Source organism: Sinocyclocheilus grahami, unplaced genomic scaffold (assembly GCF_001515645.1).
Source record: "Sinocyclocheilus grahami isolate Dianchi unplaced genomic scaffold, SAMN03320097.WGS_v1.1 scaffold143.1, whole genome shotgun sequence".
Taxonomy (NCBI): domain Eukaryota; kingdom Metazoa; phylum Chordata; class Actinopteri; order Cypriniformes; family Cyprinidae; genus Sinocyclocheilus; species Sinocyclocheilus grahami.
Genome location: NW_015505322.1, coordinates 574501 through 586763, shown reverse-complemented (window position 1 = coordinate 586763; position 12263 = coordinate 574501). Strand labels below are relative to the sequence as shown.

Below are 12263 nucleotides of genomic sequence, written 5' to 3'. Positions count from 1 at the left end.
GGTTCTTCAGATTATAAAAAGGTAAGAAAGAGATGGTTCTTTAAAGAACCTTTGACTGAATGGTTCTTTGTGGAACCAAAAATGGTTCTTCTATGGCATCGCTTGAAGAACCTTTTGAAGCACCTTTATTTTTAAGAGTGTACAGCCACTTTTACCACCAACATCCATTATTTAATGCTTTTCAATCTGTATCACTTCTCTCAGAATGGTGCGATGATAAAGATGATCTCTCTTTGGATACTGAGGATTTACTCAGCTTCTCATATCAAGTGGCTAAAGGCATGGACTTCCTCACATCCAAAAATGTAAGTGTGTATTAGATTTATTCACCTCTCAAGTTTCAGAGTGGGTTGAACAGACCTTGTAACGTTATCCTTTCTGGATTCTCATATAGAATCAGCACAGATTTTTTTGTCTCAGTAGTGAATATGTACTTCATAACATGTTTTTTGACTAATAAATTGCTGTTATCTGTGTTGCCATGTATTTTAAGTGTATCCACAGAGATCTGGCTGCCAGGAACGTACTACTTACTCAGGGTCGAGTAGCAAAGATATGTGATTTCGGTTTGGCACGCGACATCACTAGAGATTCCAGCTACGTCCTGAGGGGAAATGTGAGGAAGTGCTGTAAATCCTCTACCACACTCACACCTACTGCCAGGCTATATATTAATATCAAATATATTTAGCATTTTTAGATCTCATGTAGTAAATGAGCCGTTAAATTCAAGGAATAGTTCATTAAATGAAAATTCTGTCATAATTTACTCAACCTTACGTCATTTCAAATCTGCATGGCTTTCTGTCGTCTGTGGAACACAAGATATTTTGAAGAATGATTCAACTCTATTTGTTCAAATAATAAGTCAGTGGAGTCAACACTGGACCTCATTGACTTTGAGAATATCTTCTGTGTTTAGTAAATGACCAAATGTTCATCTTTGAGTGAACTATCCCTTTAAGTGTACATGATATTGCTTAATAACATATTACTCAAAAAAAAAAAATGTTAAAGCATTTAGTATCATGAATGTTATGTTTTCTCTCTAGGCTCGTTTACCAGTGAAATGGATGTCCCCAGAGAGCCTGTTTGCTTGCGTGTACACTTTTGAGAGCGATGTCTGGTCCTACGGTATCTTATTGTGGGAGATCTTCTCTCTGGGTCTGTATGAGCTGGTATAAGGCCTATTAAACATCTGATATTTAATAGGCGTGATCTTATGAAGGTCTTATGAGGTGAAAATCTGCCTGCAGGAAATCATTATCTCAATATGTTTGACCTAAAAGCCTCATCTTCCATTTAAGTTTTAACTTTAACTGTGGCATTTAAGAGCATCTCCTGCTCTTTGTTTGGCTCTCAATGCAACTCCATTAGCCTTGTCTTCCATTATATTTCAGATTACTCAAGATACAGCATGTCCAGCCATGTAACTGTTAAAGTATTTTTCTAAATGCAGCTGGGCTCCATTTTATGGTATTGATCTACATGGTATTTTGAGTGCATGAACAGCTACCATGGTCAGGCAAGCATTTAGATATAGAACCTAATGTTACCTCATCAGATAAATGACCAGCTCTACTGATGACATCATTGTGTATCTTTTGTCTTTGACCGGGTGAACAACTGCAAGTACATCTTGACCGAACAGTAAATGGTAATGATACTGAACCCAAGGCAAGTCCTTTTTAATGTGTGACTATCTGAAGCACTTAATACCAATAAATGAAGGTTCTTGTTCATGCATCTGTACTGTTTTCAGCATGTGATTACTCTCAAGTGAATGTTATAATGCATTATTGTATCTATGAGATCCCCATCTCAACTTGTACTTACTGGTATAACGGTCATATTTACTACCAGTGGGGGAAAAAAAACGATGTGTTTACATTGTTTTTTTTGGCAATTTTGTTTGAATTTGGAATTTAACATTTGAGCGGTTGAATATGTATATACAAGTAAAAAGTTTGTTGCTGTGCAATGAGAGAATCATATTTGGATTGTACATTGTTTCTTGTAATAACTGACTAGGTTCCATTCTTTAAATGCGGCTAACTTGGCTACATTAGCTGGCATAAAACATAATGTTTTGTTCTCAAAGCATGCTTAAAAGATGATAAACATATCAGACATCTGCTATTAACAAGCTAATTATTCCAGTAGATATCCAAAGTTTATACTAAGTTATTCCAAAATGAATCTAGCCAAGTAAACCATGTTTGAAGGATGGAATGTTGGTCTCAAAAAGAATGTTTTTGAATGTTGACAGACAAATAACTGCTATGAGATTTGACTCTGTAAATATCTGATGTGTCAGCTATTTTTTCAACTTTTAGAGTGTTATGTCAGAAGAAAAAGGCCAGTAGGGAATAATGTGACTGTTTTTATATGGAATAAAAATGAAAATGAAAAATCAAAAGTGTAAAGGATCTATTGTATGAATTGTTTGTGCAATTCCTTAAAAGCTATGCAATGTTTTGATAATAAAATCAATGGCATTTGTTTCAATATCCCGCTTCTAATTTGGACCATCTGAACTAGCTCAACCAATGGCGTAAGTTTTGGATGGGACTCTCTGTTTGTCTGGCCAATGACAGACAACAGGAGCGTTCAGAAACCGGTTTGTAAACGTCATTATTTTGGCAATTCCATTTAGTAATGTAATCAGCAAAATACGTCACCTTATAAATACAATAAAACAAAATCTTGCAACTCTTGAAGCAGACATTTTAGTAGAGAATGTGAATAACATGGTTTGCTTTGTTTCAAGATTGAATATTGTAGAGAGAAAATGATTGGTTTTTGGTAAACTGACAGAGGATAGTTCCTACAAATTAACACTGAAGGTAAAATGATCTGCAAGCAGTTCTTTGCGGTAACAAGGTTTTGTACTGAAGTGCACAGCAATTCAATATGAACAAAATGAACACATTTTATGGTTAAACACCTTAAGACTTGTTTATTTGACTTCTTTGACGATTCATTATTTTATCATTATTCACTCAACTCACTGATTTTCATCAGGCCAAACACTAATCAAATGTCTGGTACAACCAAATAACCATCATATTCTGAAAGTGCACAATCTTTTGGTTGCATACAGCAAAAAAAAATAAAATAAAAAATAATATTTGGATACAGAAGGTTAAAATGTTCAGGGTCCTAATCAGTTCAGTTCTCTCTTCAACCTGTCAGCAGCTTTTTTGGGGAGGAAATTTTAAAGTAAATTGATTGCACACACTATGACAAACATTGGTTCAGTAACAACAACACAATTGAGGGTTTCAGTGCACAGTAAAATCTTATGAAACACACAACACAAGGAAAGAGAATTGGACAGATAAGGGAAAGGTGGGCATCTACTTTATGGGAATCTCAACTTTTGGAATTCCAAAATTCAACAATATCAAAATCTTTTTCAGTTTCCATATACCTTTTAGCTCGAACTCGTCTTTTAACAGTGTTACCGGTCTATACACAGCAATACTGTTTAACAAGGAAGTCTTTTGCCATATGAAAATAAAATTGCTTTGAATACTTCATATATAAAACCATTTCTGAGGTATATAGCCAACAAGCCAATGGGGAAACATCTAGAATGCTTAGATACTGCAACGCAAGAACTGATTGGTCATCGCTGGGGTTAATACACACAGTAACAACCTACACAGCGATACTGGAAGAGTCACAAACTGTTATTGATATAATAGCTTGGACTTTAAATTCTCTCTCTCTCTCACACACACACAAACACACACATAAAAGGAAGACCACTCTTAACTTTAAGACTCTACATCTGCACAATAACCCTGCTTCGGTTTGAATTACAACTTTGGAAATCAAACTAGGAAGAGGATGATATAATCATTCTTTTCCTGAAAATGGGATTTAAAAGATCCACAGTACTCCAGACCATCCTCAGTCACACGTATAGAAATGCAGTGCCCTGGATGTGGCTTCTTGCATAGCTCCCAAAACTATGAGGGAGAACAAAGCATTTATGAATGAGGATTTGAAAGCTTATTCAAGGCGTGTCATTCTCGTCTGAGAAATACACGTACCGTCCATGCACACACACACAAACTAACTTAAAAGACCATTATTAGAAGGAAGGACTATTTTAGTGTGTATGAACACAATAAGTGCTAAAAGTAAGGGGAAAGGTGCACAAAAACTTTTTAGTGGATTACTATGACTAAAAAGCAAATTAACATTCAACAAAAATTGGAAGTAGATAGTTTTTAAACAAAGTAGCTTAAATTTGCTACTTAAAAACTATTAAATTCGATTCTTCTGCATCAAATGTCTGCGATGATTAGAAATAAACTTAAAGTGGCCGTTTTTTTCGTACGTCAGAGACTAGGGGTATAATAATTTCCCAAAAAACTAGTGCCTCAGAAAAACCTCCAGAACAAACTATGACGCACACTAACTATACGTGAAGAGATCATTGTCAGGTAAGGGTTAAACATAGAAAGCATCACTATACACACAATATAAAAACGTTCAAATTAATATAATACTCAATGTAAATCATAAAACTGGAATTACAAATGAAAGTTTACACTTTTCATGCAGCATATAAAATATTCAGTATCTCGCTTTGTTCCTTTATGGTTGTGTTTTTACACGGTATAGTACACGAGACTACAGAAAAACACTGTTTTACAGTGAACTGTTTACAGTGAAAGACTGAGAACAGGGTTTTCTGTTTGGCAAAGACCATGCAAAGGCTAGCAATCCTATGCTCTCTGTTGTTGAAATAAATAATGAGTTTGGCAACCACCTGTTGGTTCGGTGAAAGGCTCCGCACGGTTGCCACAGCGTCCATCTGGTGGTGTTGTGTTCCATGCAGCTGCCATGTTGAGGGAGTTCCTTGTAATAAAAGCTTCTAAGATGCTGCCAGGAAGAGCTGTTTTAGCATAGAGCTTTCAAATTATATACAGCACCAATAAAATCCTAGAAGCGAATATGTGAGATGGCTCCTCCATCTAATTGGCCATTGTGTTCATCCCTGTTACTGAGATTGGGCACTACTGCTGTCCGTCTGAAGAGAGGGGGTTGTTTTCTGCTGTTTTTGAGTCTGTGGTTTCAGTTGCTGCTGCTGCTGCTGTTGTGATGGAGGAAATGTACCTTGCTGCTGAATAGGGAAAGCCTGCAGGATCAGTTGTGTGGACTGGTTGCCATGGAGAAGGTGTGTGCTCTGACAAATACATAGCAGAAAATCAGATACAAGTCAAACACTTTTTATTTAAAAATTAAAACGTGCCTGAAAAAAATTTACTGAAGTTTTACATGGACATTAATTTGTTAGGATCAGTGATTCTCAACCAGGGGCCCCAAGTAAGTCTTGAAATGATTTGTTTGCTTCTTTATAATTTATAATTCTTTTAATCTCATTTAGAGCTATGCCAGCTACCATGGTTATACACATGGCGAGGGGAAAAAAAATAGAATAAAAACAATTCACATACATGTACACACACATATAATTATTATTGGAATAATAATGAATTATTGTCTTATGCTCACCATGTATAACAGTAATATTGTGAAATATTATTAAAATTTAAAATGCCATTTTATATTTTAACATTTTAAAATGTAATTTATTCCTGTGATCAAAGCATCATTACTCCAGTCTTCAGTGTCACATGATCCTTCAGAAATCATTTTAATATACTGATTTGCTGCTCAATTATTATCAATTAATACTGGTGATCATTTATTAATAATAGTTATTTTATTATGAATGTTGAAAAGCTTTTTTTCAGGATTCTTTAATGAATAGAAATCTGAAAATAACAGCATTTATTTTGAAATAGAATGTAACCTTATGTCTTTACTGTCTTTGATCAATTTTACGTCTCTGCAGAATAAAAGTATTGATTTCTTTGATATTGAGATATATATTACATTATAAAATGTTCCGAAACTTAACAATAAAAAAAAGTGTTGTTAACAATCATTTATGACAAAATAAATATATACAACATTAAATTATTTGTTTTTTATATCATTTATATAACATTATATTTTTGAGATTATTTCTTTTTATTACAATAGAAGTTAAAATGGAATTAGATGGAAGGGTCTTTGCATGGGAGAGATACTGTCTTGGACAAAGGGGGGGGGGCATAGAGCCAAAAAGGCTGAGAAGCACTGGTTTAGATGGATTATTAGCTGATAGTACTGAGTTTGACCCAGTATCTTTTTGACCTTCTTGGTCAACTTCCTTAAGGCTTGTCAGCTAGACTATGAAGACTATATAGAATGTTACGTGGTGATGCATACCAATGTGGTGATCACTGAATCACAGTTCTGAATAGACTCAAAATGAAACTATGTGCATGCTTTGTTACCTGTAAAAATGGTTGCTGCTGCATTGCCCCCTGCTGTTGACTCGTATGTAACGTGGCAGCTTGAGCCTGTTGTTCTGCAGGCGCTTTTGACTGAGTCTGCAGTGCTATGGTCTGTGTCTGACCTTGTTGCTGTGGAAACGGGCTGTAAGCTGTCACCACCTGACCCATAAACATTGTTGTGGGTACCATGACAGCACCACATGCCATCGGAGCCGTCACAATCTTAGTGACCAACTGCTGCCCGGCAGGAAACCTGAGAGTGACAGAGCAAGACAATGAAAAAAAATATTTAAGTCATTAATTAATAATAATAATAATAATATTGTAGAAGGTGTCCTGGAAAAGAGAGATGAGGAAAAAGACATGTACCTGTTTATTGCATTGCCCTCATTGATTTTTGGTGCCAGACTGCTGGGTATCTGCACAACATTGGTATTGGCAGGCTGGCTGATCATCATGGTATTATATACAGGCTGAGGAAAAAGAATAAGGAGAGAGAGAGAGAGAGAGAGAGAGAGAGAGAGAGAGAGAGAGAGAGAGAGAGATAAAATGATGTCATTCATTTAGATGATGTCACCATTTGAAGTGGAGAACAAGACATTATGTCATTGTTAATGGGCTTTAAAAAAAACTTCTAGACAATACACAGCTAAAGGTACTGGTTATCTGCAGTCAATTCTGTAATGTTAACAACTGTCAACCAAGATCTGTTTTAAAACTAACTGCAATAGATTTTTTAAACTTTCTATTCATCAAAGAATCCAGAAAAAAATGCATCAGTTTCCACAAAAATATTAAGCAGCACAACTGTTTTTAACATTGATAATAATAAGAAATATTTCTTGAGCAGCAAATCAGCATATTAGAATGATTTCTGAAGGATCATGTGACACTGAAGACTACAGTAAAATTCAGCTTACTGTAAATTCAGCTTAGCCATCACAGGAATGAATTACATATTAGAATATAATCAAATAGAAAACTGTCATTTTACATTGTAATTAGGCTGCACAATAAATCGCATGCAATATTTAACGCGCATCTTGTCAGAAAGCCGGTTCTGTAATCAGCGGTAAATCTCCATCACGTGTGTGCTTTCACATTGAGCAGCATTAACTACACAGAGCGGTTGATGAGCTGATGAGCTGCGCAAAAAATCGCGCGAATATGAACGTGGTTTGGCGCAGCTCGTCAGAGAACAACCGCTCTGTGTAGTTCATGCTGCTCAATGTGAAAGCACACACGTGATGGAGATTTGCGGCTGATTACAGAACCGGTTTTACTGATAAGGTGCGCGTTAAATATCGCATGCGATTTATCGTGCAACCCTAATTGTAATAATATTTCCCAATATTACTGCTTTTAATTAAATAAATGCAACCATGGTGAGCATAAGAGACTTCTTTCAGAAACTTTTACCAACCTCAAACCTTTGAATGGTAGTACACATCCTATACATTTTAAAGAAAGACTTGAATTGACTAAATCTGAAAAACTGAACTGTGACCAAAATTTATATTTCAACATTGTTTAATAAAGAATTAAAATCAAATGGTTATCAGAGCAAATATTTACACCCCTAACTGGAAAAATTACTGAAACTCACCTGTGTAACAGAAGAGCCCTGTAAATTCTGTTGCTGTGGGACAGTTCCACTCTGTGCTGTACTCGTCACATTTTGGCCCTGTATAGTTACGACCCCAGTCTGTGCTCCAACCCCTAAAATGTTAGTCTGTGCTCCTCCAACTTGCGGCAACTGTACGCCAAGTCCACCACCCGACTGCTGCAGTATCATCTAAAAGACACCATTTCAATCACATGCTTTAGTTTGCATGACAACAAAGCTGCCAATACCAATACTCACACAGTTGCATGTGTGTACCTGAGTGCCTTGTCCCTGCACCCTCTGGAGCTGTTCATGAATCTGCCTCAGTTCCTCCTGCTGTTTCTGAATGTTAGCTTCGATCATGCGCGTCCTCTGCTCCAACTGGTCCTTCAGGTGCTGCATTGCGTTCAACTGCGCAGAAAACTACATTCAGAAAGCATAGAAAAGGAAACATTATGGTGTCATGGGGAAAAAAAAATCTAAATTAAATGACTTAAATGGTGGCTTACCTGATCTATTGGACAAAACACTAAAAACAAAACAAAACGATTCTCACCAGGGTGTTAGGTTGAACCTGCTGCTGTGGCGGAGGATGTTGTTGTTGTTGGCTGGTTTGGACCGGAGATCCAGTCTGATTAGTGTTCTGAGAACTCACGGACTATCAAAACAAATAAGACCGGCGTCATTACCCAGCTGCTAAGATAGGAATGTTTTGTAACTAAAGCCAAGTGTTGAAGTTGATGAAGACGCAAGTCTCACCTGGGTGCTGACAGAGGAACGACGTTGGGATGTCATATCAACAGTGGTGGGCCGGGGTGGAGTGCTCACATCCATCTGTAGTTTAGAGGGTGTTGCTGAGGAAATCAAAGAGATATGAAGAGTTTTAAACACAAAGCACAAAAATCAAGAAAACACAATAGTAAAGCACACGTTTGGTTCTGTTTTTCATGCTTACAGGTGCAGGTGTTGTCAGAGACGGCGGTGTGCGAGGACTTGCGGGAGCTCCTTGAGGAGGTGGAGGGTGAGCGACTGTTACTGAAACGCTCCAGAACCTCCTTCAGTCTGGAGGAGTTTAACTGCGCTTCAGAGCCAGAAATCTGACACTGCTGCAGAGAGAGGAAAATTAAGAAGCATCCGTGGTGTAGCTGTTGATCAATGTTTTCTGTTTTGTAATGAATGATGTATAGAGAGCAATTGTGATACATTATTTAAATAATAATTTTATTGTTATATACACACACGCCTATAAAATAATAAAATGATTATATAATTAATATATCACATCTGCTCTCTCTTGACGGATAGATAGATAGGACAAATACAACTATTAAAAAAAAAGGAGTTAGTAAGATTGTTTCAATGTTTTTGGAAGTCTCTTATGCTTACCCAGGCTGCATTTGTTTGATCAAAAATACAGTAATATTGTGAAATATTATAACAATTTAAAATGAGCATTTTCTATTTTAATATATTTTAAAATGTAATTTATTCCTGTGATGCGAAGCTGAATTTTCAGCAGCCAATAAATCCAGTCTTCAGTCACGTGATTCTTTAGAAATCATTCTAACGTGCTGATTTGGTGCTCAAATTTTCTTTGATATGCAAATCTTTCATTTGATACATTGTTTTCAGGATGCTTTGATGAATACAAAGTTAAAAAACAACATTTATTTAAAATGTAAATCTTTAGTGAATGTCTTAAATGGGATTTTTGATTCAATGCATTCTTGCTAAATAAAAGTATTAATTTCTTTAAAAAAAACAAACAAACCTTAATTTATGTTTTTATAAAAGAAATTTAATTTATCACAAATGAGACCCACATGAATCTGTTAATCATTCAGTCATAGTTAACCACCAATACTGACAACCTTACAATGATAAATGGAACCGGTCATTTTCACAGCTGTGCTGTAGAAACGTAATCACAGTCTCCTTTAGATTGACCATTTAACAGCATGTCCATTATACCACATCAGTGAACTATTTCAGAAGTATCTCACCTTGTCTCCGGTCAGCTCAGGGGGAGATTCTTCTATACCCATCTCTCTCCTCTGCTCTGCTCGCACCTCGGCGTAACTAGAGACAAATAGAATTTAAAAAAAAAAGCATAATTGAAGTCACCATTCATCTCTTTCTGTTAGGTGTAGTTGTGCCTCTGTGTACCTCACAACGGTGTGCGTGCACACGATAAACTCTGGTCGCGAGTTCCACTGGTGATAGGTGATGTAGTAGTTAGTCTGGAGCCAAATCCACTGCTGCCCTTTAGTTAAAAAGCGATAATAGCAAGATTTCCCTTTTCCAAACTGCATTACTGCAAGGAGACCGAGAATATGAGAGACATATGAAGAATATGGCGCCAAATGAAAGTTTCAAAACTATGTTTGTTTGTTTTAAACTCACAATGCTCATGGCATTTGGCCAGTAAATGCAAGTCGTCTACGTGATAATAGTCATAGCCTGACGTTCCCAACACCTCAAAGGGCATATAGCCAATGATAGGAGGTGCTCTGTAATACAACAACACACAGACATCTAATTGAATGAAAACTGGACGATGAGTTACAAACACAGAGAAAGTGATATTGTCAGTAAGTATGAAAACCTGTGATCTAATAAGAGGAACTTCCACTCCAGACTATGTCGAGACGTGAATTCTTTGTTGGGCTCCTCCACCATGCACATCTCCTGTACACAATCAATAACAACAAACAGGTCAATATCAGAATGTTTATGTCAGTAATGCTTTGTTATGATGCTTGCCCATGGCTGTCTGCTTTCAGAGAGAGCATTTGTAACGCAGATCTATTTTCTGATTGATTATCAGCTTACTTTGATGAATTGGGGTTTGGCGAGCCTCACAGTCGCAATAAAGCAGACTTTATCGTCGAAAGCTGGCTGCAACGAGTGCTGCAAAATTCCCTCAAGGCCATTTCGGGTTGCAAGAGGCACTGGGAGAGCATTCAAAGTGGAGATTTGTGTTAAAAGAGATTGGCAGTACACACATTGTGCTTTGGGCAGTAACAAATGCAGTTAACATATATTTGAGTACTCAGTCAGTCTAAATCGAGAGGAAAAACAAACACTCACTGTTGATGAGTGACTTAAAGTTGCCAATAAACTTGACATATTCATATACAGGCGGTTTCTTGGGATCCACAGAACCTCTGAGTATATGACAACAAAACTCCAACTGGCTCTTGGCTAAGACAAACAAACAACAACAAAGAACATTACAATAAAAATGTAAGTCATTCTTATACAGTGAAAATATGCTGAGGCAGCACACATTTGCACAGAGTAATCTTTTACCATCTCAGTGGGAAGCAGGACAGGACTATAGAGCGATAAAGCTTTCATTCTTTTACCAATATTCACTCTATATCTTCGTATTCATTGATTTGCTCTAAAATAACTTAAAGGGGTCATATGATGCGATTTCAATTTTTCCTTTCTCTTTGGATTGTTACAAGCTCTTGGTGCATAAAGAAGATCTGTAAAGTTGCAAAGACTAAAGTCTCAAATCCAAAGAGATATTCTTTATAAAAGTTAAGAGTCAACCACACCTACCTAAAACGGCTCGTTCTAACACGCCCCCACATATCTACGTCACTATGTTGAAATATTATTACTTGATAAGTCTTGATATTTACTTTGAAAGCTGAAGCTAGCGATTATGGTAAGGGGCGTTACATTTCCGAAGCGTGCTTTTGGTGTTCAGCCAATCACAATGCAGTGGGTCAGCTGGCCAATCAGAGCAGACTGCGCTTGTCAAAGGAGGGGGCTTTGTTGAAAACGACATGTTTGAGAGAGGCTGGGGCATAGAGGACCTACAATAATGTACAGTATTTGAAAAATAATGTGTTTTTTGAACATTAAAGCATGTCAACATATTCTGTTACACCAAATACACAAAATAATGATCTTTAAAATAGCATCATATGAACCCTTTAAAATTAGATTTTTTTTTTTATTAAATGAACCATAATTTCAACCAAACAACAACTGTTGTCAAAATGTTTAAAAGTATGACAAAGTAAATTCTACTAATACATAAGTAAAAAAATAAAGTAGTAAAGTAAAAATACAAAACACAAGGAAGAATGTTAATTATTTTACAAATCTAATATACACCGATTCGTTTTTTTAATTAACTAAAACTTAAAAATAGTTTTCTTGAATTGAAATAAAGCTTAAATAAAATATACATTTATGAAAAACAAATAAAAATGAGAAATGTTGCCTTTGCAAACAGAAAAATTCATAAAATTACAAAATATATATATATATATATA

The 12263-nt window shown here is 36.2% G+C and overlaps 2 protein-coding genes across 7 annotated transcripts in view; one reads left to right on the top strand and one right to left on the bottom strand.

Annotated features, from left to right (window-relative positions):
- The window catches only part of LOC107591572 (mast/stem cell growth factor receptor Kit-like), a 5576-nt gene extending 4322 nt beyond the window's left edge, over positions 1–1254 (top strand). Inside the window, exons 4-6 of the mRNA XM_016280766.1 lie at positions 113–305; positions 494–616; positions 1053–1254. Of these exons, the coding sequence (XP_016136252.1) occupies positions 113–305; positions 494–616; positions 1053–1184 (448 nt within the window). The 3' untranslated portion in view covers positions 1185–1254. The remainder of the gene's footprint in view (positions 1–112; positions 306–493; positions 617–1052) is intronic.
- clockb (clock circadian regulator b) overlaps positions 1–12263 on the bottom strand; it is a 22121-nt gene that overhangs the window by 3496 nt on the left and 6362 nt on the right. For 2 of the 6 annotated variants that reach the window (XM_016280710.1, XM_016280711.1), the window contains exons 8-21: positions 11059–11172; positions 10801–10919; positions 10574–10656; positions 10372–10478; positions 10135–10282; positions 9972–10047; positions 8924–9074; positions 8728–8822; positions 8525–8626; positions 8245–8391; positions 7969–8157; positions 6732–6835; positions 6363–6615; positions 2782–5203 (exon numbers count right to left, since the gene is read on the bottom strand). In XM_016280710.1, coding sequence (XP_016136196.1) covers positions 5018–5203; positions 6363–6615; positions 6732–6835; positions 7969–8157; positions 8245–8391; positions 8525–8626; positions 8728–8822; positions 8924–9074; positions 9972–10047; positions 10135–10282; positions 10372–10478; positions 10574–10656; positions 10801–10919; positions 11059–11172 — 1874 coding nt within the window. In that variant the 3' untranslated portion in view covers positions 2782–5017. Of the gene's footprint in view, positions 1–2781; positions 5204–6362; positions 6616–6731; positions 6836–7968; positions 8158–8244; positions 8392–8524; positions 8627–8727; positions 8823–8923; positions 9075–9971; positions 10048–10134; positions 10283–10371; positions 10479–10573; positions 10657–10800; positions 10920–11058; positions 11173–12263 lie in introns of those variants that run through there. The other 4 variants (XR_001609886.1, XR_001609887.1, XM_016280713.1 and 1 more) reach the window with 4 other exon arrangements.